Source organism: Leopardus geoffroyi, chromosome C1 (genome assembly GCF_018350155.1).
Source record: "Leopardus geoffroyi isolate Oge1 chromosome C1, O.geoffroyi_Oge1_pat1.0, whole genome shotgun sequence".
Classification (NCBI taxonomy): domain Eukaryota; kingdom Metazoa; phylum Chordata; class Mammalia; order Carnivora; family Felidae; genus Leopardus; species Leopardus geoffroyi.
This window is the reverse complement of record NC_059328.1, coordinates 164,678,900-164,706,787: the sequence shown is the minus strand read 5'-3', so window position 1 is coordinate 164,706,787 and position 27,888 is coordinate 164,678,900. Positions and strand designations below refer to the sequence as shown.

Genomic DNA, 27,888 nt, shown 5'->3' with positions numbered 1-27,888 from the left:
CCTTGGTTTGGGCAATATTAATTGAGGTTTTCTTTACTGAGAATGCCTATTATTGAAAGACAAAGCCCAAAAATGCAACGGCTTTCCCTATACATCTTTCCCAAGGCTAGACAAGTCAATATCCACCCCTTGCTCCTAACCACATGTAAATGAGAGGGAAATTAAGAATTTAAAATTACGGTGCTGACAATAGACCTTAAAAATCTGTAGCATTTAAAAAGAAACATCTTGGGGCGCCTGGGTGGCGCAGTCGGTTAAGCGTCCGACTTCAGCCAGGTCACGATCTCGCGGTCCGTGAGTTCGAGCCCCGTGTCGGGCTCTGGGCTGATGGCTCAGAGCCTGGAGCCTGTTTCCGATTCTGTGTCTCCCTCTCTCTCTCTGCCCCTCCCCCGTTCATGCTCTGTCTCTCTCTGTCCCAAAAATAAATAAATGTTGAAAAAAAAAAAAAATTTTAAAAAGAAACATCTTAATAATAAAACATTTTCATCTCTTACTGGTTTTACTTCCATCGACCTAAAATGTTTTAGACCATAGACTAATTCAATAGTGAGTAAAATGTCACGACTCACCTAAGCTATGTTCAATTTCTACCACCAAAAGTACTCCCTGGTGTGAATTCATTGCCTTTTTAAACTTACTTTTGGGAAAGGCTAGCCTTGGAATAAATACAGAAGGTAAAACTCAAAGCTTCTGAAAAAGAGTTTGGTAGGAAATGGGGACTGAGAGAGAATGCTGTCCAATGCTATCAAGGTGCAAGATACTGGTATTATTTGTGCCTCAAAAGTAAACTTTATACCTAACACACATCAATGGTTGATGTGGCTCTTGGAATAAAGATCAGAATCCTCAACTTGGCCTTACATATCACCGTCTCTACCTCTCTGGCCTTCTGCCTTCTGGCCTCATCATAACTCCACTCTGCCAACTCTACACTCCAGCTACACTGGCCTTCAGACAGCTTCTGACTGCACCATGTTCCTTCCTGACCCAAAGATTCATTTGTGCTGTTTCCTCTGCCCTGGCACTATCTTTCACTCCTAGTATGGCTCAGCTCACACATGCTGAGATCTCAGGCCAGCTTCCTGGACGTGCTACCTGAGCAAATGCACATGGCTTGCACTTGGACTCCACGCTTGATTTTAAGTCTATTACACGCTGCTATTACAGTCTTGGTATTGTTTTGAACAAGGAGCCTCATGTTACCATTTTGCACTGGACCCTATACATTATGTTGCCAGTCCTATCCTCAGGGATGTCTTCACTGACCTCCCCAAATAGTGCAAATACTCTCTTTACAAGCTTGAATAGCACGCACAGTCCTTTGTACCACTTATCAAAGATAACATTTTTACACTGATATGAGGACTACCTGGTTGATTATCTCCCCTACTAGAACATAAACACCATGAATCCAGTGTTCATTTCTGGTCTTTGCTCACTACTTCATCCCCGGAACTGAGCACCTAATAGGCAATCAGTAAATGTTGGCTGAATAAATGTTTTTATTATTACCACTATCAGCGCTGTTATTATTCTGTACTGTTTGGGTTAAGAATGCAGCAGACAAGATAAAGAAATTACAAAACATGGCCAAAAAGAAAAAACTTTACCAAGTAAATTTAATACTACAACCAATAACCCAAATACAAAACTATCAAGCAGCTGCCTAAATAACTGGCAGAATCTACTTCTATAAACTTACCTGTGCACTGACCCTAAACCTGGAAATTTGTTTCTTTGTTTCATATCAAATATATAGTTCCCATTTGATATTCCTGTTGTAGCATTCCTAAGACAAACAAAAGGCCTTCAGTTATCTGACCAGTCATCTCAGTATTCCCCTTTCCACATCCTACAACTCTAACCCAGGCATTACCACTTTTTAAAATCTAACCCCAATCGATAAAATATTTGTGGTCCAAATATTTCAAGTCCAAACAGATTTAGAAATCATATGGTTGGTATTCCTAAGCCAACAAATCACGCACATTAAAAAGCATACATTAAAAAAGAAAACAGAGGGGCGCCTGGGTGGCTTGGTCGGTTAAGCGTCGGACTTCGGCTCAGGTCATGATCTCACGGTCCGTGAGTTCAAGCCCCGTGTCGGGCTCTGTGCTGACAGCTCAGAGCCTGGAGCCTGTTTCAGATTCTGTGTCTCCCTCTCTCTCTGCCCCTCCCCTGTTCACGCTCTGTCTCTCTCTGTCTCAAAAATAAATAAACGTTAAAAAAAAAATTTTTTTATAAAAAAAAAAAAAAAAAAGAAAACAGAATTAAAAAATAAATTGAAGTCCAAGCTCCAATACTTTCTTCCTATACTTGAAAGGATTGTCTTACATAACACAGGGTGTATACACGCCACTCCACTTTGGAAAACACTGCTCTAATTAAATAACTACTTATTTGACATTTCAGCAGGGAACCCAGTTGCTCACATACACTTGAACAAAGAAGAGTCCTCTTATTCTAGTGAAATCATCTTTTTTTGACTATGAGAAAAGGTTGGAAAGAACACACACAAATTAACTGGGGGAGTGGGGGGGGGGTGGTAACAAGACCCTCATACCCCACCAGAATACTTACTGCTATATACTTCATGCTTTCTCACCTTTGTGACTTTGTTCAACTTATTCCCCTCTGGACAGAATACTCCTTTCACCACAAATACCCAAATCCTACACCTTTTTCAACACCAAGTTTAAATGCCACCTACCTCAAAAAGGCTTTTGCACTGAACAAATCTAATTTCTTTTATCTATATTGTCCATAACAGTTTGTACTTGTTTTATATCATATATTACTTTCAACTCTATCCTATTATTATGTCAATACCTTATCTTTCTAGGCAGTAAGTTCCTAGAATGCAAAAAAAATCTTATGGTCCTAAGATTATTTATTAAAGACTTGGCTTCTCAATTGCTCCAAACTGAATGTGGCCAAAATATGAAATACAAATTAAGCTAAATTTAATTTTTTTGTCTGAGTGTCATTAAAGCTAATATCTTTATTACAACAGTTTCAAAGTAAAACTACCTACCTTTCAGAAATTCTTTCACAATAAGAAACTACTATATCATTTTCCTAACAGCAATAACTTACTCTAAGGTACTTAGTGGCCGACATTAATTATCTAAAATCAGAATGACTTCTTATTCCCTAGCAAAAGACCCATGAAAGTTTTTTTTATCATTTTTATAAAGAAAAAACATATTCCTATTCTATAAAGAAAAAAATCTAGAAATAAAGCAAATATGAGAGCACCTCATAACTAGGTTTCTATCCGATTAACATTATTAAAAGTCTTTTACCTACTTAGCCTTTTACCTACTCTCAAATTCTGCAGAGGCAAAACTGCCATGATTATTTTATATTTAGTGCCTCTTTTACCAGAAGCAAAGGAGATGCCTCTTCAAGTTTCAGTCTTCAGTGGAATGGTAAGCTTTTTTTATCAAAATGAGTGTTTTTAAATTTTTCAAAGAAATTTTCTCCATTCTTTAAGTATTTATGTTGGAAGAGAACCAAGTTTAAAAGAAAAAAAAGAGGATACATACTCTTGGGACTTTTGAAAGCCGTAAGATAAAATAAACGAAAGCATATGTAGTGTTAGAAATGTACGCAGGGTAAAACAATACCCATAGCCTCCCCAAAATACATATTTGCTTCTCATTTAATTACGTTTAAAGCATCTACTATTTTTAAGCTTTATCAACCAATACAACATAACAACAAAAAAAATCAATATTCTTTACTACTAGTCCATTATAACTTTTAGAGAAATGACTACTGGTCCATAACTTCACATATAGCTATCCCTATGTCTCTTACAGATGCTCTATTTTACATGCAGGTAAATTATTCTCCCAAGTATCAACTTGGGTCACTCCAGGGGCGATGTTTTATCTATGCCATTCAATACAGACTATTCCACGGTATGGAAATGCTATGACCTAATAAACATCTCTTGATGATCTCATCTAAGAGGGCAAGAGAGGGGCCATGGAAAGAAGTGCCCTCTGTTATTTTTTAAGTTCTGCATTCTTAATGCACAACATGACTCTTCTGGCATATGAATGTAGGTGAAGACATAATTTGTAGAATAATAGGCACTAATATTACATGCTGCTTCAGTACTGTCATATTTCCAATCCATCAAATTGATTAATGCTATAATAACTCTACACAACCCTATCATTTGTGCACTAATGAAGTCAAACCCAGTATATCCTTAGGCAACTAAATTCCAAAAGCTCCTTCCTGTATGTCATCTCTTCAGCTTCCTACGACTATTCAGACAGTGTTATACAAAAGGAGTAAGAAACATGTGTACCCTATCTCTAAATTTGGATGGCCTTCTGCCAAAGGTATGAATGCAAATACTGAGATAACAAAATACTCAAAAAAGCATTTGGCAGCTCATAAACATGGACAAGTTACTGCAAGACACACAGAGAAAGAAGGAAGTAAGTTTACTAGTTTAACATAAATATTATGCTGATGATCTCCATGATATCACCACAGACATCTATCAAGTTTCAGGCAGTTATGATATAAAGCCTTCATTTAAAATACATTTTTAAGGGGTGCCTGGGTGGCTCAGTCGGTTGAGCGTCCGACTCAGGTCATGATCTCACGGTTTGTGAGTTCAAGCCATGCGTCGGGCTCTGTGCTGACAGCTCAGAGCCTGGAGCCTGTTTCAGGTTCTGTGTCTCCTTCTCTTTCTGCCCCTCCCCAACTTGTGCTCTGTCTCTCTATGTCTCTCAAAAAAATAAAATAAAAACATAATAAATAAATAAATAAAATAAAAAACATTTTTAAGATGTTTAAAGTATGATGCCATGGGACTTTATCAAAACTAGAATTTTAAGAGCTATGTGTTAGATTTAACAGCAATTTAACCTGCAGACTATAGTACAGTTCAAAGACAACACTACATCCCAGAAAATACTGATCATGAAAGTATTAAATATCAATGTCGCTGAGCTACTGTTTCATAGGGGATGTTTAATGACACTACACAGGATGTGTAAGCAGGAAGTGACCCTTCCCATAAAAGGAGTTTAAAACCATTGTCCCATCACCTCAAAAGTCAGAGATCGATGTTCATGTCAGAAAATGGCTCATGTTAGAGAACAAAGAAGTGCAGTGCCATGGTGTCATTTCCACAAACCTGAAAAAACTGGCAGGTAAGCATTCTGTAACATAGTAGTAAGGCTACTGTCTTAGTCCCTGTGGGCTACTGTAACAAAATACCACAGACTGGTGACTTCTAAACAACAGAAATTTCTCACGATTCCGGAGGCTGGAAGTCCAAGATCAGGATGCCAGCATAGTCAGGCTCTGGTGAAGGCCTTCTTCTGAGACTCTAACTGCTGCAGTCTTGCTGTGTCCTCACATGGTGTAAGGGGCTGAGGAGCATTCTGGGATCTCTTTTACAGGGGCAATTAAAATGACCCAAAGTGAGGGCATATGGATGAATGATACAGGAGAATTACTATCCAAGGCAAATGGGTTCTAATAACCTGCCCATTCAGAAAGCAGAGGACAGAAAGCAAAACAGATTGAAAATTCAAGAAAACTCGTAGTCAGTTCTGGTCAAACACTACCTAAAACTTCTATCTAGGTAGGTAATGATAATGATGATGGTGGTGATAACAGCTAAGATTCCAAGACACATAAAGCTGATATCCAGAATAAAGAACTTTTACAACTCAGTAATAAAAAAAAAAAAAAAAAAAAAAAAAAAAAAACCACACAATTTTTTTGATGGGCATAGGATCTGAAGAGACTTTTCTCCAAAGGAAATATATGCATAAACAACAACCACACGAAAACATACTTAATATCATTAGTCATTAGAGAAATCCAAGTCAAAACCACAATAATGAGATTACCACTTCACAGGCACAGAATGGCTATAATCAACAAGATGCAGGGCGGGGGGCGGGGGGGGGGTGCGGAATAAGAAGACAAAATAAAAAATGTTTAAAAGATGTAGAGAATTTGGAACTCTCACACACTGCTGGTGGGAATATAAAAAGTTTGGCAGTTTCTCAAAATGTTAAACACAGAATTACCATATGACTCAGCAATTCTACTCCTAGGTATGCACCCAGAAGAAATGAAAAAAACATATATCCACATGAAGACTTGTACATGAATGTTCACACCAGCCTTATTCTCAATGTCAAAAAATGTAAACAACCCAAATGACCATCAACTGATGAATGGATGAACAAAATACAGCATACCCATACAAAAGAATAGCGTTTGGCAATGAAAAGGAACCGTATGTTGATACATGCTACAAAAGGGATGAACTTCAAAAGAATTACGCCCAGTGAAAGAAGCCAGTCACTAAAGAAAACAAACTATTATATTACTCCATTTATCTGAAAGGTTCAGAATAGGCAAATCTACAGAGATAGGGAGTGGATTAATGGTTGATTCAGGCTGGGAATAGGAAGTGATTGTAAATGAGGAAGGGATTTCTTTTGGGAGTGATGGAAATGGTCTACAATTAGATTGTGGTAATAATCACAATTCTGTAAATATCCTTTAAAAAAAATCACTGAAGGGCAGCTGGGTGGCTCACTCGTTTAAGCGTCTGACTCTTGATTTTGGCTCAGGTCATGGTCTCACAGTTTGTGAGGTCCAGCCCCACATCAGGCTCTGTGCTGGCAGTGCAGAGCCTACTTGGGTTGGGATTCTTTCTCTCCCTCTCTGCCCCTCTCCTGCTCACACACTCTCTCTCAAAATAAATAAATAAACATTTAAAAAAATCACTGAATTGTACACTTTAAAGGGTATGTAAACTATACTTCAATAAAGTTGAGGCAAATGAAATTTTAAGACTCTTACTGTGTCTATTGTGCACTTAAGTGCTTGGCATGTTAACTATCTCACAACTTTATTAAGTAGACTATTATTATTATCCCTAATTTACAAAACTGAGACACAAGCACAGGTAATTTGCCCAAAGTCACAGTGTGAATAAGTGTTAAGAGCCAGGGTCTGACCCCAGGTAGTCTGGCTCCAGTCAGTGAACACACAGCTGTATTAGCTAACAACTTACACAGCCTACAAATAAACATTCTTGGGTAATAATTAAATATTAGAATTAAAGCAACTATAATCATCCTACAACAGTGGTTCTCAACCCTTAGTATGTAAGAATCATCTGCAGAGCTTCATAAAATTATGTATTTCCACCAAACCCTAAACTCTGAAATTCTGATACCATATAGAGATGAGGACCAAGAATCCAAACATGCCACAAGCAATCCCAGTAACTCTGATGCAGATGGTCTGTAAATACCACAAAAAAAAAAAAAAAAACCGTCCCTGAGACACAGAATGCACCTGATGTAAGATTAAGTTCTTTTCACCTCTTTCATTCATTTGCCTCAGAATGTGGTAGTGAGGCTATATGTAGATTAACTTTATTCAAGATTTCTGTCCATCTTATTCTACTTAAGTATTTGCGCATTTGGCTTAAAGTCATGTTTTAAAACATGCCTTAGTTAACATGTTGCAATTTTACAGTGTTCCAGAGTAAGCCTTTAAGATTAATGAACTGAAGCATCACTTATTTTGGAACCAACGTGGTTAAATGATAGTTTTTCCATTAGATGCAATCAATAGGAAAGTAAAATTAAGTTCATCATTATGAGACTTGAACATGAACCATCTAAATCTATCTATGTGAAACTGGAGATCAATTTCAAAATGGCATTCAAGAATCAATTTCATAAAACTAACAAACTTCTGGAGGTTAACAAGGGTCAAGAAGACTAATGCACAGCATCAACAAGCCAATAACTGAAGCTAAAGCGAATACAAGTTAAATTTAAAACCTTCCATTCTTTCTAAGTACACGTGTCATCTTCTCAAATGGTCATGTTTAGACTTTGTCACATTATAAAAACAATCAGCCATTTGTCATTAATTTCCAATAAAAAGCAGGTCAACTACATGTGATCATGAATAGATATGAACCTTATAATTGGGCTGCAAGATTTGAATTCTCTTTTAAAAAATGGTCATCTGGGGCACCTGGGTGGCTCAGTCGGTTAAGCATCCAACACTTGATCTCAGCTCAGGTCATGTTCTCACAGTTGGTGAGATCAAACCCCACATCAGGCTCTGCGCTGTCAGTGCAGATTCTCTCCCTCTCTCCTTCTGCCCTTCTCTCCCACTAACCCTCTCTCTAAAATTAAAAAAAAAAAAAAAAAAAAAAAAAAAAAGGGAAGGAAGGAAGAAAGAAATTATCCGTTTCAATCGATGTGTTCTGTATAAGAATGTAAGTTCATCAAAGGTAAGAACTGTTTTGCTCTTCTATGTAACCCAGCACCTAGCAGAGGACCCAGCACATATTAAGTACTCAACCTAACAAATATATTCTATAGGAAATCAAGCAGGTCTTTTGCTATCTAAAGCCTGAAAAATATCTGACAGCAAAAAGTTGCTATAACTCTGGAAATAAAATCATCAAACAAAATTAACATCTCAACAAAAATGTGTACTAAATTCAACAGTAAAAACTCATACTCATTTTCGCTCCCAAATTGTTTAATGGTTCTAACCGAGGTATACAACCCAATCGTCTATGGAGGTTTTGAAAATATCCTTGCCCTAGAGCTGTCCTTAACCTTCACATGTAACAGGCCTTTGGTGAGAAAAAAGGGAATGTGTGTGCAAGTGCATGGATGAGGTTTGAGAAATGCCATGCAATGCAAGCATGGCTTTAGAGAGCTCCACAGATAATTGTAATGTGCAGTAACACCCTACCACCTTTACACACCATTCTACCCACACCCACATCCCATCCACCCCCACCTCATTTTAGAACCTCTATTAGTTCATGAATGGGACTAGTCAGTTCCCAGATTTAATTAAACTCAGCTGATCCCTCTGCACCAGTATTATTACCACCTTGTTTACCGTGGCATATTATATTTCTTAAAGACAGCCACAATATATCCTGTCCTAGAAGCTCTTCTAGAACCTCACCAACACCCCACCCACCCCATCCTCCTATCAAGAGGTGAAAGCTAAATCTCCTCCCCTTGAATCTGGGGCAGACTTGTAACTCTGTTGTGACTGACAGAATATGGTAGAAGTGATGCTTCAAGACTTCCAAGGCAGAGTCATAAAAGGTGATATATCTTCTCCTTTGGTGGCCTGAACATATGCCTTTGGAGAACTGAGTTAAATGTCTGACCTCTCTATGGCCTCCAGGCTCTGAGGAAGTCCAGGCCACATGGAGAGGCCATGTATAAATATTCCAGAAGACAATCACAGCTGAGTTCCTAATCAGCAATTCTTAGACATGTAAGTGAAGATGTTTCTAGATGTTCTAGCCTCCAGCTATCGGATCATCCCTAGCCTTTGAGTCTTTCCATCTGAGTATCCACACACTGTGAGGCAGAAACAAGAAATCTCTCCAGTGGCCTATCTGAATTATTGACCCACAGAATCCATGAACATAATAAAATGGCGGTTTTACATTCCTAAGCTGTGGTGTGGTTTGTATACTACAATAATAACTGAACAGTTACAGTTTTAATAGTTACTATTAGTCACAGGTCTATCATTAAAGACAGAATTAAATATTAATCCATCTGAAGCCTCAGAATTCCCTCTGTTCATCTAAATCAGACTCCTGACCATGTCACATTTATAAACCCCACTTTACTGCTTCAGGCATGGATTTTGGTATTTTCACCTTCCCTCTAGTCAGTTCCATTTCATTAATCCATTACTTTGAAACTTTACCTTCCTGAAATCTCACTCTCCAGCTTCCTGACCACATTACTGCTCCCTGACCTCCAGAATTTGGAACCCAGTAACTACAATGGCATACCTCCATCAGAAACTCTGGTCTGTTGGCAGTTACTACATTATTCAGGAAATGAGGAAAAAAAGAATCCAAGAGAAAAATGATTTAAGTATGCTAGCTAAACTCAAAGCTTACCATAATCTTTTCATAAAATGCAGACCAGTAAAGCCATTTACCTATGATACAAAGATAATCCAAAACAGTAAATAATGAAACATACTTTATATTTGTTTTTAAACTGTACCCCATGACTTCTAAGACATTATCTCCCTTTCTAAATATTTAAGACTAAAATGATTTTACCTTCTCCAAATAGCCACCACATGATAGTGTGGGGAAAATCAGTACAAGTATATATGACAAGAAGGAGAAATCTGTTTGAGAAGGAAATATATCAAGAATAATTCACAATCTCAACTAAAAAAAATAAATATAAACTACTACATAAATACCTCACGTTATATAACCAATTCTCATCCACTAGCCAAAGTACGTCATCAGATTGATGAATAGTAAAAATTACAATGATAACAATGCCTAATGAAAAAAAGAAAGTAGCTTTTATTTTTACATTCTTATTGACATAAAAACTTTTTTTAATTGATAAAACAAGAAAATCAGAAACTTCTCATTCACGAAGCCAAAACATTCTGCTATAATGTAAAGGCTATCAAAAGAAAAGGAGGTCAAAAGGTCAGATCATTAAAGCATCAGCTGCCAATACTAACTTACAGAAATAAATGCTGGAGTAATGATGGCCCTCTTCAGGCCTAACAAATGATACAATTTATTTGTATGAAGTTCTAGTCAGTGTTCTAGTTTGAACAGGTAACGAAATACGACGTGTGTGAGGCAATTCCATTTCAATATCTAAGGATACCGTATCCCCTGGGATAAATATACCAAACAAACTTTTTTGAAAATCCAAATGCAGACTAAGTCATAAAGAAATGTCTTTGGTTTATAAAAGTTCTTAAAGATAAAAATATATAATCAGCACAAAAACAGAGCTAAGTGTGTAAGCACAACGAAATGCTTTTTACGGTTTCCATTTTGCTAACGCAGTTACAGTTAATGGGAATTGCCATGACAAAATGATTGTTTTTATGAAAATAACCCTCTTTATCACTAACCAATCAAATTTCATTTTTATTACTGATGTAGAAAAGTTCAAAACCATGATTCATTTATAGAGCGTACAAAAATAAGAAAAGTGTTCAAGAATAGAGTAAGGATCATTTACAAAGCCATAAAAAATTAAAACATGCATTTCTCTTACTGGCAAGGCAAATATTTCTACACATAAATGTCTGTAGCTGAATTTGCTGAATATTATTACTTCTGTCTTTGAACAAAAAATGAGAAGCCTGAATTTAATATCTCGTCTCCATTTGGTATCTTCAGTCCATCTGATAACTGCTTACCAAGAAATTTATAACATGTTTGAAAAATGTTAAAAAGTTTGATGATTTTTTTTTCAATTTTCACTCATATATGGAAGGCTTGAGCTAACATTAATTAATAACTCAAAAGTCTTCACAGAAATAAGATGAAATCTTTATGGGGTACCCATCACCAAAAACAACTAAAAATCATGTAATTTCAGAGCATGGAATGTTAATAAAGCATACCAGAAAATTAAAACTCACATTATAATTAACTGTGGACTACTTCAAGGTCAGAAACTTTCAAGTTATCTTAACATCATATCAAACTGTTCTAAAAGACAACAAAACACTGCCTCTGAGAATTTGGTTTCCAACGTATTCACGAATATAAGTATGATAAAATAAAATAGGCCACACTGCAGTCAATAAATTGTCTTTTGCCTCTAATCTGAAGTATAACCTATTTTGTCTTTGCTTTGCTTCTCCATCTGCCCCTTCAATATCATCTTCAAATACTCCAGGGTGATAAGGACTACAGTGTGAGACTATTCATGCGGCTGATATGAATGAAAGAAGATTCTCGGAAATGTGATGGCCAGTTGAAAACGTCTCAATAATTCCTCGATGCATTCCTCAATACTGGAGAATCCTCAGAATACTAAGTGAAAATAACTAAAAAAAAAAAAAAAATCTTTATTTTTGAGAACAAAAGAATTGAACACAGTGTATATTTTCAATTATCTGCTACAACTGCCATCATTAGATAATAAGGCATGCAGTATTAAGAGCTTTGACTATCATTTTCTTCATTCTCAATAAACCTTGTGAGCAACAGCAACACGTCGATTTTACTTTTAAACTACGTTTTCCACTTTGAGCTTCTGGTACCCTTCTGAACTGCTTTCAAAGTCCACATTTCCTAGTACTTACATGGAAGAGGGATGAAATAGACAATACTTTGTTGCTGATATAAAAACAAAATGTTGTAGGGCACCTGGGTGGCTTGCTAGGTTAAACATCCAACTCTTGATTTTGGCACAGGTCACAATCTCACAGTTGGTGAGATCGAGCCCTGCACTGGGAGCTGTGCGGATACCATGGAGCCTGCTTGGGCTTCTCTGTCCCCCGACCTCTCTCTCGCTCACTCTCTACTCCTCCCCCACTCATGTTCGTTCTCTCTTTCAAAATAAATAGTTTTAAAAAATGTAAACATGCCTGTTTTGATAATACTTTGAAGATGCTTAGAAATGGATTCCATGGAACCCATAAAACTACTTTCCCAGATCATACTATAAATTAATGCTACTGCTAGAATGAAGTTATTAATAAACTTAAATAATTAAGCACCCACATGTCCACAAAGATAAATGAAATATTGAAAGTCTTCTTTTTTTTATCCCTTATATAGTTTACTGAGCTTCTAAATAAAGAACAGAACAGATATTATACTGATTTCAAAAGATTAATAATTACAGTATGATGAAATTAACTGATATGCTTAAAATATAGAAAGGCATTGGTGAAGTAATAAGGTCATTCAGAAAGATGGTATAGGGTTACTAAAAATAAAGATACTTTGGACAACATGCTGTCCAAAATGGCAATAGGATAACATTACCAATGGAACATCCTCAGAGGCTCTTGGGCAATGAAAGTAGTAATAACAATTACCGTGTACTGAACATTACTATGTACCACCCTATACTAAGTGCTTAATATATATTATAAAACATATTATCCCCTTTTACAAATAAGGAAACTGTGGCCTGGGACAGTCTGCCCAAAATCACAGAACGAGAGGGACAGCTGAGCTTAGAACTCATTTCTGTCTTACTCCAATGGCCCAGTTCCTAACCTTTATATTCTACTACCCAACAGAGCTTCAATTTCCTCATCTATAAAACAAGAATAATATCTATCAGACAGGATCAGAAGTGCCTAGGAGGCTCAGTCAGTTAAGTGTCCAATTTCGGGGCAGGTCATGAATCTCCCGGTTTTTGAGTTTGAGCCCTGCATCAGGCTCTCTGCTGTCCATGCAGAGCCTACTTAGGATCTTCTACGTCCCTCTCTCTCTCAAAAATAAAATAAACATTTAAAAAAAAATTTTTTTAACAGGATCAAATTGTTAATATTAGCAATTATGTGTATCAATCATCTAGAACAGTGGCTCAAAAAAGGATGCTTACAGTGTGTCAGACACAAGGTTAAGCATTATTATTTTCTCATCATCTTTAAAATTTTCTTAATTGAAATTAAAATTTAAACCATCTTGCAAACAAAAAACCTGAGACTTAAAAAGGCAAGTAATTTACCCAAGGTCACATTTAGTGAGTAGCCAGGTCTGACTTACTCCAAAGTCCACCCCAAGTGTAAAAACAAGGTGAAAGAAGTGACTGACTGATGAAGCATCTGGTTGGTTCAGTCCATGGAGGGTGTGACTCTTGATCTTGGGGTCTTAAATTCGAGCTCCACTTTAGGGGTAGAGATTACTTAAAAATGAAATCTTAAAAAAAAAAAAAAAAGTGATTGACACTGTGGGAGATTTCTGCTGCTTAGTGCTCAGCACCTCTCTCCTTTTGTGTGTATGATGGGTCTGCGGAGCCCTAAAGCCTGGAGCCACTCCTAGTACAGGGATAAGCAAGAGTCCGGTCTGTCCATCACAGTACTCCATCCTCTTTGGCTCCAAATGGGCTCACACAACGCAAACGGGGATACTCAGTCCTCCCCTATGATACACTGGAAAAATCTTGCCATAAAACAAACAAAACAACAACAACAAAAAGCAAGTAAGTATTGAAAATACACAGTTCCAAAAGATTTTGAAAATGATTCAGTATCCAGGACTATTTTTATCCCTCTTCCAAGGTTCTAAATCTAGCATATCATCACCTAGAGATCCAAGGTATAATTCAAAAATTAAAAATTAAAAAAAATTAAAATTCAAAATTATAATTTACCCTTCCTTTCCATATTATTAAGTAATAAGAACAATTCAAAATCCTCTTCCACTTTAGGAAATTTATCCAAAGAAACTACTCAGGAGATACACAAATATGTCTATGAAAGCACTATTGACATCACAGAAAAATCATATATACCAGTGATGGCTTTAGGATACATCAACTTGACTAGACTGAACCACATTTGCCAGAATTCTCTTTCTACTGATTAGGATAAGCTACAAGGGACATTTTCTAGCAGACCCTGGAAAAACAAAAGAGAAGAGCCATTTTGTAGCATATAAACTCCTTCTCTGTTAGCCATGTGCTGCTGTGAAGGGATTTTGCAGATATAAATAAAATCCCTAATGAGTTAACTTTACATTAATCAAAAGGGGGATCGGGATGCCTGGGTGGCTCAGTCGGTTAAGCATCCAACTTCAGCTCAGGTCATTATCTCGCGGTCTGCGGGTTCCAGCCCGCAGTGCTAACAGCCCAGAGCCTGGAGCCTGCTTTGGATTCTGTGTCTCTTTCTGCCCCACCCCCCACCCATGCTTGTATCTCTCTATCTCTCAAAAATGAATAAATGTTTAAAAAAAAAATTTTTTTTTTTAAAAAGGGAGGGAGCATCTTGGAGTGTGCCTGATTTAATCGGCTGGAAGTCTTTAAAGAGAGGGCCTATGAGCTCACACACTGCAAGCAGCACCTGCTGCACGTACCCTTTCTTCCTCCTGGATCTCCCATTCCTGGCTACCTGCCTTGTGAACACAGCCCTTGGTTGGCCTACCCCCACCGCAGCATAAGCCAATTCCATGTATGTGTCCATGCATGTGTGTGTAGACATACAGATATAAAGCTAGAGCTAGAGCCAAAGGTAGAGCTAGAGATCAAAATCCTACAGCTTCTGCTTCTCTGGTTGAACTAATACAACACCCTAAATACCCACCAAAATAAGACTAGATAAGTTATGATTTCTTCATTACAATGAAATGCTATGTAACCACAGAAAACGATGATGAATAATTCAATTTGCAGACATGGAGACAGATCTCAATGATATATGGCAAAACAGGTTCCAAAAAAATATGTACATTCGATAATTTGTTTCATTTGTTTTTTAATTTAGGGGCAGAGAAGAAGATAGCTCTGCTCACCAAAGTTTTAATGATGAGGGTGAAACTTTAAAGTCTTAACCTGGTGTTACGATTTTAGGTGATTTTTACTTTCTTCTTCATATTATTTCATTGTCTACAAGGCCAGGTATCATAATTATTATCAGACAAGAAGGAAAAAAAACCAAACAGTTCTCATTTGACAAGAAAAAACATAAGATAGATTTATAGGTTAAAATGTGCCCAGAGTCTTAAGAGACAAACGAGTTACAAAAGGAAAGTGGGCATTTCAAGCAGAGGACAACATGTGCCAAAGATGAACTCTAAAACAGTTTAGAAAGGTGAGAATTTAAGAGTGACAAGAGATGAGGCTTACTTATGACAGGTCTTATACGCTTCACTCCACCTGCGAACAATACAGAACTAATGAAGATGTTAAAACAAGAGTCGCATTTGCATTTTAAGAAAATAATAGTAGGGCGCCTGGGTGGCTCAGTCATTTATGCGTCCCACTTCTGCTCAGGTCACGATCTCGAAGTGTGGAGGGCAGGGTGGGGTTCAAGCCCCACGTCGGGCTCTGGGCTGACAGCTCAGACCCTGGAGCCTGCTTCAGATTCTGTGTCTCCCTCTCTCTCTGTCCCTCCCCCCCCCCAAAACTAAATAAACATTCAAAAAAAATTTTTTTAATAATAAGGCTCTCAAGAATATCACAGATAGGGGCGCCTGGGTGGCGCAGTCGGTTAAGCGTCCGACTTCAGCCAGGTCACGATCTCGCGGTCCGTGAGTTCGAGCCCCGCGTCAGGCTCTGGGCTGATGGCTCAGAGCCTGGAGCCTGTTTCCGATTCTGTGTCTCCCTCTCTCTCTGCCCCTCCCCCGTTCATGCTCTGTCTCTCTCTGTCCCAAAAATAAATAAACATTGAAAAAAAAAAATTTAAAAAAAAAAAAAAAAAAAAAAAAGAATATCACAGATAGATGCAAGATGCCTTTCAATGTTTCTGAAAGAAATGTCAGTTGTGTTGGCTCACATCCACTGAAAGGAAGAAGAATAAGCACACTGTTAATAAAGCTCTCAGCTGCAAAAACAGATTCACAACTATTTATTCTATTCATAATAGGACTGTATAGATATGTACCTCTAATCTCCTGAGATTGATCTCTTCCGAGAAAACCATATTATTGTCAGAAATAGAAAACTCTGAATAGTTGTTGGATTGGAGTCACACTTAAAAGTCACTTACAAGGCAAACATAGGGTTTCATATAAATTGTTTATTTTGGCCACCCTTATTTCACTGCTCGTCCAGATACAATCTTTTAAATTTTTTTAATTATATTGTTTAAACCACACAAGTAAAATATTCTCATTATAACAATTCAAACAATTCAGAAATATAGCTCCTCCCCCCTCCACCAACTCCCTACACTTATTACTCCAAAATTACAAATTAAAATTAGTTGAATATTCTATTTTTCTGTGCTTACATAAACATATACATGTTTATATAGGGTTCATTTAACAACAATGGGGTTCATACAATATATATATTATACTATAACTTGTTTTTATTTAAGATAATCATAATTTCAAGCCGATATATTTAACAGATGTATCTCTTGATCTCTAGTATTTGTAATAATGTGGGCATACCGTAATTTGGCATATATTTCGTACATTTCTGGTTTTTTGCTATTAAAATTAATGCTATAATGCATATTGCTTTAAACAATAGTCCTTATATTTTTATCAAATAAATTCCCTGAAAAGTTTCTGGATCAAAGGACAATATTTTAATAAACACTGCTATATTAAGTTCCCAAAAAGTAGTAATAATTTATAGACTCACCAATAGTTTGAGGGTAGATGTTTTCCCCATGCCTTTGTCAGTACTAGAAATTATCATACTCATTTTTGTGCATCTGACTAGCTGGAAAACTATCTACTTTCATTGACGGAGAGCATTTACTCATATGTTCATTGTCCATCTGCATTTCCTGTTTGTGAACTGCCTGTTCCTATCCTTTACCCTGGATTCTGCTGATATGTTCATTAATCTGTAGAAACGTATGTCTTTTATCATATAAAGCTTTTTAAATTTTTCTGCAATCAAATCTGCCAATTTTCTCTCCCAAGGATTCTGGATCCTGTGTGTCCTTAGGCTTCCTCTGCTATCCAAGATTATTGAAAATTATCACCTATATTTTCTAATTATTTTATTACAATTTGGTTCTTGTTCTTATTTTACATTTAAATCTTTAATTCATTTGGAATTTATTCTTGTGGTGTTATGACTTAGGAACTGGCCCAACACCATTTATTGAATTTTCCATCTTCAAATGCCTCCTTCTAGGGTAATAGAGCATTACAAACAGCTAAGATGACAGACAGATTACAATTCCTAGAAATTCTTAAATTTTACTAACTGACACAAAAGTCCAAACTCATTAAGTTTACTAAAAGACATTTATCATTTTTTTTCTTTAGAAGAAATCACACACTGGAATACATGCATACAGTATACCAGTATCAGCATACAATATGAAATGGTTGATTTTTTTTAACATTGCAGAAATGGAAATTAAATCAGTGATCTAACTTTTTTTTTTAACATAAGCGGCAAAAAGAGAAATAATCATTGTTTGAAATCTTAAGATTATTCACCGACTCGGGTCACAAATTCCACTAAGCACCAACTAACAGGTGTTCAGGATACAATGGGGGACAAAACAAATAGATCCCTATTTTCATGCAGCTTTTAATCTAGTGAGGGCTTCCCTCTCTGCCAGAAACAATGTATTTAAGTGAAAAAGAAAAAAAGAAACATATGTTCACACAAATGCAATGCAATGAAAACCATTTTACAAATTTTAGGACACATTCAGTACTTTCCATTTCCAAGACACTACTTCATTTTAAATGTACCTATTTATCCTGGTAACTGTCTCTTTACTCATGTTGAAAATACTTCTGGGAAGTTAAGATTGACTCCATTTAAAGATTATCCCATCAATACATACCTACAATACCTGTGTCTAGTCTCACTTCCTCAACAATATTTAATTTCTTCCACTACAGTAAGAACCTCGAAAACAGAAAACATAAATCTATTTTATTTACATCAGCTACATTCAGTCCATCAAATCAAAGGTGTTTCTAAAAAATATACGTAGATTGACTTTTCGACGAATCCTGCAGACCTAGCAGATGGCAATATCGTGGTGCTGGGAGAGAAAGAAAGATCTTCGGTAGCCCCTCAACAACATTAGGTAACAAGGGCAACTCATTAGTGACAATCACTTTAAACTTCAGGTCCAACGACGGAGGCCAACCTCACTCTCAGACTGAATGAAGCCTTATAAGACCTGGCCCCTGTAGCCACGCCCCCTCATGCCAACCCACGACATCCTTCACGCACCCCAACCCCTCTTGACCTAACCGGAGGGGAACCAAAGTACGCCCACGAGAAGGAAGGTGGTATTCCCGCCCCTGCTAGGTGACCTTGGCCAAGTGTCCCCCCTCAGTTTTCTCATCTGTGAAACGAGGCTGGTACTTCGTGCCCGCCTCTATCCCCAGGCCTGGGTTCTGCATCTAACGCCGCAAGGTTGAGGCAAAGCTGCAGCCCTAACCCGCACGCTGCTCCCGGCGACTGCCCTGCGCCGCCCCCGCCTCCACCCGCAGCCCAGGGCCACGCGCGCTACCTGCGATCTGCGAGACGAAGGCTTCCGCCACTAGAGACATGTCGGCTGGGCGGTCCTGCGCCCGCAGTTCCTGGTCCCCACGGCCCTCGGCGTCCTCTCCTACAACCCCGGCGTCTCCTAGCTGCTACCAGTCCCGACCCGGCTGAGGCTCAGACTCGCGCAGCCCACCCTGGCGGCGACGGAGGCGGCGAGGACCCCAAGGTTACCGCCAGGCCCGACCAGGAACTTCCGGCGCAGCTGACAGTGGCGCGAGAGCGCTTCCGCCGGCGCAACTCCGCCCCCCTCCCCCCGCGCGCCCGGTTCCCTAATGCAAATCTCCCCGCCGCAGCCAAGCGCTCCGTGGACCTGGGTGCTTGGTTGCCGACCGCGGAAAAGGGGAATCCGGAAAAGGGGATCCCGGATGTTTTCAGTATCCTTTCTGTAAGCGAGAATTTTGTAAGCAAGTAAAGTTTTTAAGCACGCCATACCAGGCACTTTAAAAAAGGTATTAACAGCATTCTGTTTCATGTCAGCTCAACAACCCAGTAAGCCGGTATTGTGATAGCCATTTTAAGGGTAAGGAAACAGTTTAAACTGCCTGCTCAGGGAGTATGCCACGTTAACTTTCCTCTGTTCCACTATACTGCTAGGTTGATAAGTCCATGGACAGACATTAGTGTTTATTCTTTTATTCAAACATGCTTGCTAGAGAGGAGGCTTGACTAACACCTAAGCTGAGAGACAGTTTGTCCATCAACTCTATTACCTGAAATGAAGCTCATCTTGCAGAAGAAGATACTCTAGTTTCACACACTTCTTTTTGGAGGTGGGTGAGAGGGGCAGAAAGAGGAGGAGACATTAAATCCATAAGTGACTTTCTATACAGTTTATACAAAGCTATACAATTAAGGAAAAATCAGAATATGTTACAGATTTAGAGGCATAAAGTATTACAAGTGAAACTGACTTCAGAGATCATCTGGTAAGCCAAAGCCCCCTTTCACTGATGAGAAACTCCTAACAGATCACCACAAACTAAATGGCTTAAAACAATTTTATTCTCTCCCAATTTTAGAGGCTAGATGTCCAAAGTCAGGGTGTACAGAGGGCCATGCTTTCTCTCAATACTCCAGGAAAAATCCTTTCCTACCTCATTGTAGCTTCTAGGGGGTGCCAGCAATCTTTGATCTTCCTTGGCTTATAGACACATCACTCAAATCTCTGTCTTCATCACATGGCAGAGTATGTTCATGTCCAAATTTCCCTCTTATAAATCCACCAGTCCTTGGATTAGGGTCTACCCTAATCCAGTATAGCCTCATATTAACTTGATTTCATCTGCAAAGACTCTATTTCCAAATAAGCTCACATTCACAGGTACCAGGCAGTAGAAATGAACATACTGGTTTTTTTCTTCTTTTGGGTAGTTGGGGGGGGGGGGGGGGGACACAATTCTACCCACTGCACTAAATAATAACTGTTTTAAGGATAAATCATCAATTTGCATCACCTCTGAAACTAGGAAACTTGTTAAACTAAGTTTAAACATACCCAAAAACATAAGTGAACATAAACCCAGCCATGTTTGAAGACACAGTATCTTCTCATTGGCTGAGACTCAGAGTTGAGGAGGGGCTGAAATCACAGGTTTTTCTGGTTTGTGCTACGGGAGATAACATTGATAGTAAAGAATATACTATGCCCATGGGTGTAATGACCAGGAGAAATTAACTGTTCCAGGTATTGGGTGTCCATTGAAAGAAAAACTTTTAATTCCTGTCTGTTTCTCTGCACAGTGAAGTAGTTTAACTTGTAAAAGTGAAGACCTGTCACCTATTCAAGTTCTATTACCACATTTTGTTTGTCCCTTTTTAAAAGCAGAAATAAAAATTTTGGCTACTTTTTTTTGTTAATGTTTTAATTATTTTTTGAGAGAGGGTGAGTGGAGGAGGGAGCAGAGAGAGAAGGGGACAGAGTATCTGAAGCGGGCTCTGCGTTGACAGGCTGACGGCGACAAGCCAGATGTGGGACTCCAACTCATAAACCGTGAGATCATGACCTGAGCCAGAGTCAGACGCTCAACCGACTGAGCCACCCAGATGCCCCTTTTGACTACTTTTTGACACATGCAGATTTCTTTAAGATTTCTCCATGACATACAGATTGTGTGGAAACCTGAACCAAAGTCCTTAGTATTGGACCAGGGAATCAAAAATCCAACAAGTCCCAAAGGCAAAGGTGAGCCCCAAAATGGAAGGAGAATGGCAAGAGCCAGAGCCTGGGCATACGTGCAAGAGAAATAGAGCAAGATTAAAGGTAAAGGAGAATGCACCCTCAAAATTTCGTTAGGTGTCTATGGCTTGATGCGTGGATGAACTGGACTGGCTCAAAGATACTGAGTTGGGACTGACACGAATCCTGTTCTAGCAAGCTTTCGAGAAAGAAACATGGATCTGCTGGGGGCACTGTCTATATTCAACCCTTTCATCGTTGTAGTCGGGGAAACAGACTCATCAGTGCCATATGGATTCACTTTTTCTCCCTGACTGATGGTTCTTTTGCTTCCCACACAGGCCAGTTTAGACTGGAAAGAATCTATAATGTGGGAGGTCTTTATTACTAAAAATTAGATCCAATAAAATGCAGATGTCCTGACAGTATCCACAAACAAGCTGTCTTTGAATAAATAACCAACTGGAGAAAATGTATTTTTGCATCTGTATCAGAACAACTGGCAGATTTAAAACTGAGGATCTGTTTTAAGATCACAATTAAGGAAAATACAAGAAAACAAGCCACTGGAATTTTTAAGGATGAGATGATAAAACAAAAGTGCTAGGGAATCCATATGTTACTAAAAGGATAATCACACAATTATTTAACATAGAATATTCATGCATGCATGCTATTAACATTGTTTGCCCTAATAAAATCACTTTTCTTGCAAAACTGTTCCATCATGAGAATATTTTCCTGTCTCTAACCTAGATTTTACATTACTGTATTAAATAGGAAATATACAGCTGTCATGATGAATATATACTTTATTAACATTAAAATACTAAGGCATTTTATCTGCATTTCGTTTTTCTCTGACAGAATGTTAATAGTTTAAATGTAAATATCTTCTTTCTTGACAAATGCCTGCAAGATAAAATTTTGGCTGAGATTCCTTCAAGATTATACTACTTATTTGACAATGATGTAATAAATTCATGCCTTTTATTCAAATTAGACCATCCTCCCACCCTCACCAACAGAAATAATCGTGGATAATTCTATCAATCCAAATAAAGTGTAAATGCAATTGAAAACACTAAGGTAACCATGTTGTGCCCCAGAACGTTTTTGTTCATCTGGTAACAGTTTTTACTTCCTTAAAAATAATAGAGGGTCACCTGGTGGCTCAGTTGGTTAAGCATCAACTTCAACTCAGGTCATAATTTCGCCGTTCGTGAGCTTGAACCCCATGTCCGTCTCTGCGCTGACAGGGGACGATGCTCTGTCTTCATCTTTCTCTGGCCTTCCTCCATGCTCTCTTGCACTCCCTCTCTCAAAAATAAATAAATATTAAAAAAATAAAAATAACAGAACTGTAGACAACTACAAGCAATCTAATATATCAGGTTTGCAAAGATATTTTTTAAAGGGTACGGAAATGTGTCAGCCATTCGTCCTTACATCTCTCAACTCTTCTTTCATCCATTTTGTTTAATTCCTGAGAAATCATGATCGATCCAGAACTAAGTTCTTACCATTTTCTCACTTTCTGATCCCACCCTCTTGTATTTTAGGCTAGCACACCCTCAAATGAACTACAGGCATATTGACAACAACGCTACGCTTTGGGAAATAACTACATTATTGATTACAGTGGGCCTAGATACTTCAAATATTAACCAGTTTTCAATAGAAATTAAAATGATAGATTTCTGCCTAATTTGGCAGAACATGTGTGTTGTCTCATTTTCATAGCTTTATGTTTTTATTGGGATCTGAGTCTTTTAACCGTATCTAGTGGTGCTTTTCACTGGTGGTTGATGTCTTATCTACCATTGTAGGAACTGAATTAGTTAGGACTCTCCTGGTTGCAAGTTAATAAAGACACAATTAAGCCTAGCTAAGCAAGTTTAAGTCATAGCGGTAGAAAGTACACCAGAGTAATTCACAAAACTGAATGAAGCGCTCTAGGGACCAAGGTATCAGCTCTGTGTCTCTCCTTGCACTTCTCATATCTGTTCAGTGTTACTCTCTTTAGCCGAAAGCACACCTTCTCCCAGCTGGCAGGAAAAACAGTTGCCCAGATAGCGCCAATGTCACATCTTCTTACCTTGGCAGCCCCAACTTCCATAAATTAATAATCCCAGGGAAGAATTATAATCGCTTGGATGTTGTCACCTCTGAACGAAATACTTTGTCCAAGCAGATGGGTTCCACGATAGACCAAGCAAAGGAGGAATAGAATCTGTTACAAAGGAAAATGATGGAAAAGACACCAGGCAACCAATGCCATATACCACAGTCCACAAAGAAGAATCAAGCGTGCTATAGTGAGGCTACCACTTGTTTTAAAACTACAAAAGTCACTTAAGCTCTTTAATGTTTTTCATTTCCATAAAGGGGGTCATAAAATGTCATGATGCCTTGGCTACAGCCCCTAGAGTTGGGAAGGGGAGAGAAATTCGGATGATTGTGTTCACTAAGAGGAAAAGCTGAGGATGTCTTCAACAGAATTTTTACGTTTATTATTTATGTAGATATTATATTATTATATATATTATGGAAGTAGTTACTTTCACGTAAATGTAGTGAGCGAACAACCTTAAATCACTGTAGCAGTAAACTTGCAGTTTTTTTTTTAATTTATTTATTTTTGAGAGAGAGAGAGAAAGAACAAGTTGGGGAGGGGCAGAGAGAGAGGGAGAAAGAGAGAAGCAGGCTCTGCATTGCCAACCCTGAGCCCAGTGCAGGGCTCACAACCTGAGCCAAAGTTGGACGCTTAACCCACTGAGCCACCCCGGTGCCCCAACTTGCAGGTTTTCAAAACAAAAAAGAAAAACCACTGTACACAATGGTCTCATCCCATTGTGTATATATTGTCCTTCCAGAGCTGGCTAACAAGGATATATACTTTCTGAAGCTGCAAATAATATGTGTGAACATAACAACATGGAGAATATGAATGATGCTATGTTAAGTAAAAAAAGCAGAATTTAAAAACTACTTTATGGGGTGCCTGGGTGGCTCAGTCAGGTAAGCATCTCACTCTTGATTTTCACCTCGGGCCATGATCTCACAGGTTTATGAGTTCCAGCCCCGCGTCTGGCTCTGTGCTGACAGCTCAGAGACAGGAGCCTGCTTCAGATTCTGTGTCTCCCTCTCTCTCTCTCTCTCTGCCCCTCCCTCCACTCATGCTCTCTCTCTCTCTCTCTCTCTCAAAAATAAATAAACGTTAAAATTTTTTAATAAAAAAATATGGAGATCAAAAAGTCTGGAAAACACTAATCCAAATTAAGTAAGTTTCTTTACTGTAGGACTTCTTAGAACTATGAACATGCGTCTAAGAATTATGAGCTTCCATAATACAGAACGGTATGCAGATTTCTACACTTTTTTTTTCCAACTAACCAAAATTCCGTTAACCAATCCCTCCAAAAGAATTTCTCAAGATGAGATGCATCTCGGAACACACTTTGGAATTTTGGAGCACTCTGTACACCAGTTTCCTTCGCCTCCTCTCTGCCCTCCAAGTCAAACACAGAATCTAGGAATTTTATTTCTATTTTACAGGAAACAGATCTTTCTAACTTTGGAAGATTGCCACAGAGTACTGCTAGTGTTGTCACTAACATGCTACTGAACAGCATACTGAAAGCCACTCTAAAGCAGGCGCCTAGAGCTGGAGACAGTGGAGTGCTGAGGAGGAGAGCGGCTCTGTTGAGGGCAGGGGAGAGAACAAGGAGCCATTTGAGTCAAGAGGCCCAGGAGTTTCTGGAAACTCACAAGGAATCTGGCAGCACAGTTCCCAAGAGGTCTGAGCCAGGAGGATCAGAAAAACTCTGTGGTTCTCAGAGGCAAATCCCCAACCCTGGGAGTCCAGAAGCTGCAGGCTTTTTCCAGAAGGGAGAAGTTCCTGCCAAGTCCCTTCCAGACTAAGCCTGTAGGTGAGTAACAACATGGCAGGCGGGGTGGGGACAAGGCTGAATGGGATTCTATGTCTCAAACAGAAAACATCCTGAACATTCCAAACATTCCAAATGAACTTTTTAATTGAAAAATTTCAATGAAGTCACTCCTCAAGAAATACTTTGTCAGCACAGGAGAAAATGACTTCTCAATAAAACTTTGGAAGAAATTATAATGACAGTGAGAGATAGATAGCAAAGAGTTGGATGGATTTATCATAAATCTGTTCATTGAGATGTTGCATTCATTTAAACAGAAGTCATATTGTGTGCAAAAAAAAAATCTTTTGCATGTTTTTTTAAATTTTATTTTTTATTTTTTTTATTTACATCCAAATTAGTTAGCATATAGTGCAACAATGATTTCAGGAGTAGATTCCTTAGTGCCCCTTACCCATTTATCCCATCCCCCCTTCCACAACCCCTCCCGTAACCCTTAGTTTGTTCTCCATATCTATGAGTCTCTTCTGTTTTGTCCCCCTCCCTGTTTTTATATTATTTTTGTTTCCCTTCCCTTACATTCATCTGTTTTGTATCTTAAAGTCCTCATATGAGTGAAGTCATATGATTTTTGTCTTTCTCTGACTGACTAATTTCACTTAGCATAATACCCTCCAGTTCCATCCACATAGTTGCAAATGGCAAGATTTCATTCTTTTTGATTGCCGATTACTACTCCATTGTGTGTATATATATATATATATATATATATATATATATATATATATATATCCCACATCTTCTTTATCCATTCATCCATTGATGGACATTTGGGCTCTTTCCATACTTTGGCTATTGTTGATAGTGCTGCTATAAATATGGGGGTGCATGTGTCCCTTCGAAACAGTATACCTGTATCCCTTGGATAAATGCCTAGTAGTGTAATTGCTGGGTCGTAGGATAGTTCTATTTTTAGTTTTTGAGGAACCTCCATACGGTTTTCCAGAGTGGCTGCACCAGCTTGCATTCCCACCAACAATACAAAAGAGATCCTCTCTCTCCGCATCGTCACCAACATCTGTTGTTGCCTGAGTTGTTAATGTTAGCCATTCTGACAGGTGTGAGGTGGTATCTCATTGTGGTTTTGATTTGTATTTCCCTGATGATGAGTGATGTTTAGCATTTTTTCATGTGTCAGTTGGCCATCTGGATGTCTTCTTTGGAGAAGTGTCTATTCATGTCTTTTGCTCATTTCTTCACTGGATTATTTTTTTTTTTTTTTTGGGTATTGAGTTTGATAAGTTCTTTATAGATTTTGGATACTAACCCTTTATCTGATATGTCACTTGCAAATATCTTCTCCCATTCCATCAGTTGCCTTTTAGTTTTGCTGATTGTTTCCTTTGCTGTCCAGAAGCTTTTTATTTTGATGAGGTCTCAATAGTTCGTTTTTGCTTTTGTTTCCCTTGCCTCTGGAGACGTGTTGAGTAAGCAGTTGCTGCGGGCAAGATCAAAGAGGTTTTTGCCTGCTTTCTCCTCGAGGATTTTGATGGCTTCCTGTCTCACATTTAGTCTTTCATCCATTTTGAGTTTATTTTTGTGTATGGTGTAAGAAAGTGGTCCAGGTTCATTCTTCTGCATGTCGCTGTCCGGTTTTCCCAGCACTGCTTACTGAAGAGACTGTCTTTATTCCATTGGATATCCTTTCCTGCTTTGTCAGAGATTAGTTGGCCATACGTTTGTGGGTCCATTTCTGGGTTCTCTATTCTGTTCCATTGATCTGAGTGTCTGTTCTTGTGCCAGTACCATACCGTCTTGATGACTACAGCTTTGTAGTATAGCTTGAAGTCTGGGATTGTGATGCCTCCTGCTTTGGTTTTCTTTTTCAAGATTGCTTTGGCTACTCGGGGTCTTTTCTGGTTCCATACAAATTTTAGGATTATTTGTTCTAGCTCTGTGAAGAATGCTGGTGTTATTTTGATAGGGATTGCATTGAACATGTAGATTGCTTTGGGTAGTATCGACTTTTGCATGATATTTTGTAGTAAAGAAGATAACAATTGATTATCTAATACTAATGCATATATACATGTATGTGTATATATGTGTGTATATATATATGTATGTATATATACGCATATATATAAATACAGTCAGCTTTATCAGTGCTTGCCTCATGGAACTTCACCCAATTTCAGATCCTAAATTTGCTCCAGTTCCGACCAAGTCTGAACCAAGCCTGGTAGCATATTGGAAGCTCCATTCCTATCATACATAGGGTCTGGAATTAGTCTTGGTATTCTAAGTCTGGTATCCAGGGCACCTATAGTTCATACTCTGACCTACATCTTCCCTGCTCCCTGTATTCTTCATGCATGCCTAATTCTTCTGCATTACAGGACTTCTTTCCCAATTTATTTGGTAATCCATTTTTCTCCTAGATATATCTGTCCTAAACTCAAGCCATTTTTTTAAAAAATGTTTTAAATTTATTTTTGAGAGACAGAGCATGAACAGGGGGGAAGCAGAGGCAGAAGAGGAGAGAGGATCCAAAGCGGGCTCTTCACTGACAGCAGCAAGTCCCATGAGGGGCTTAAACCATGAGATCATGACCTGAGCTGAAGTGGGATGCTCAATCAACTGAGCCACCCAGGCGCCCCTAACCTCAAGCCCTTTTGACTGGGGTCTTGACAGTCACCCTAGTCCTTGTCAGCAGCTAACCTCGACACCTTCCCACACCATCATTACCCTTACATTCTACCTGACTGCTGGGGTCTTGCTTCCAACTGGACAGAAATCTCACAGCCACTCTTTT

At 38.4% G+C, this 27,888-nt stretch overlaps 1 protein-coding gene across 1 annotated transcript in view; it reads right to left on the bottom strand.

The window, feature by feature from the left end:
* Positions 1-19,330, bottom strand: part of MTX2 (metaxin 2) — a 66,068-nt gene extending 46,738 nt beyond the window's left edge. The window contains exon 1 of the mRNA XM_045480297.1: positions 18,970-19,330. Within this exon, the coding sequence (XP_045336253.1) occupies positions 18,970-19,009 (40 nt within the window). The 5' untranslated portion in view covers positions 19,010-19,330. The remainder of the gene's footprint in view (positions 1-18,969) is intronic.
* Positions 19,331-27,888: the final 8,558 nt, after the last annotated feature.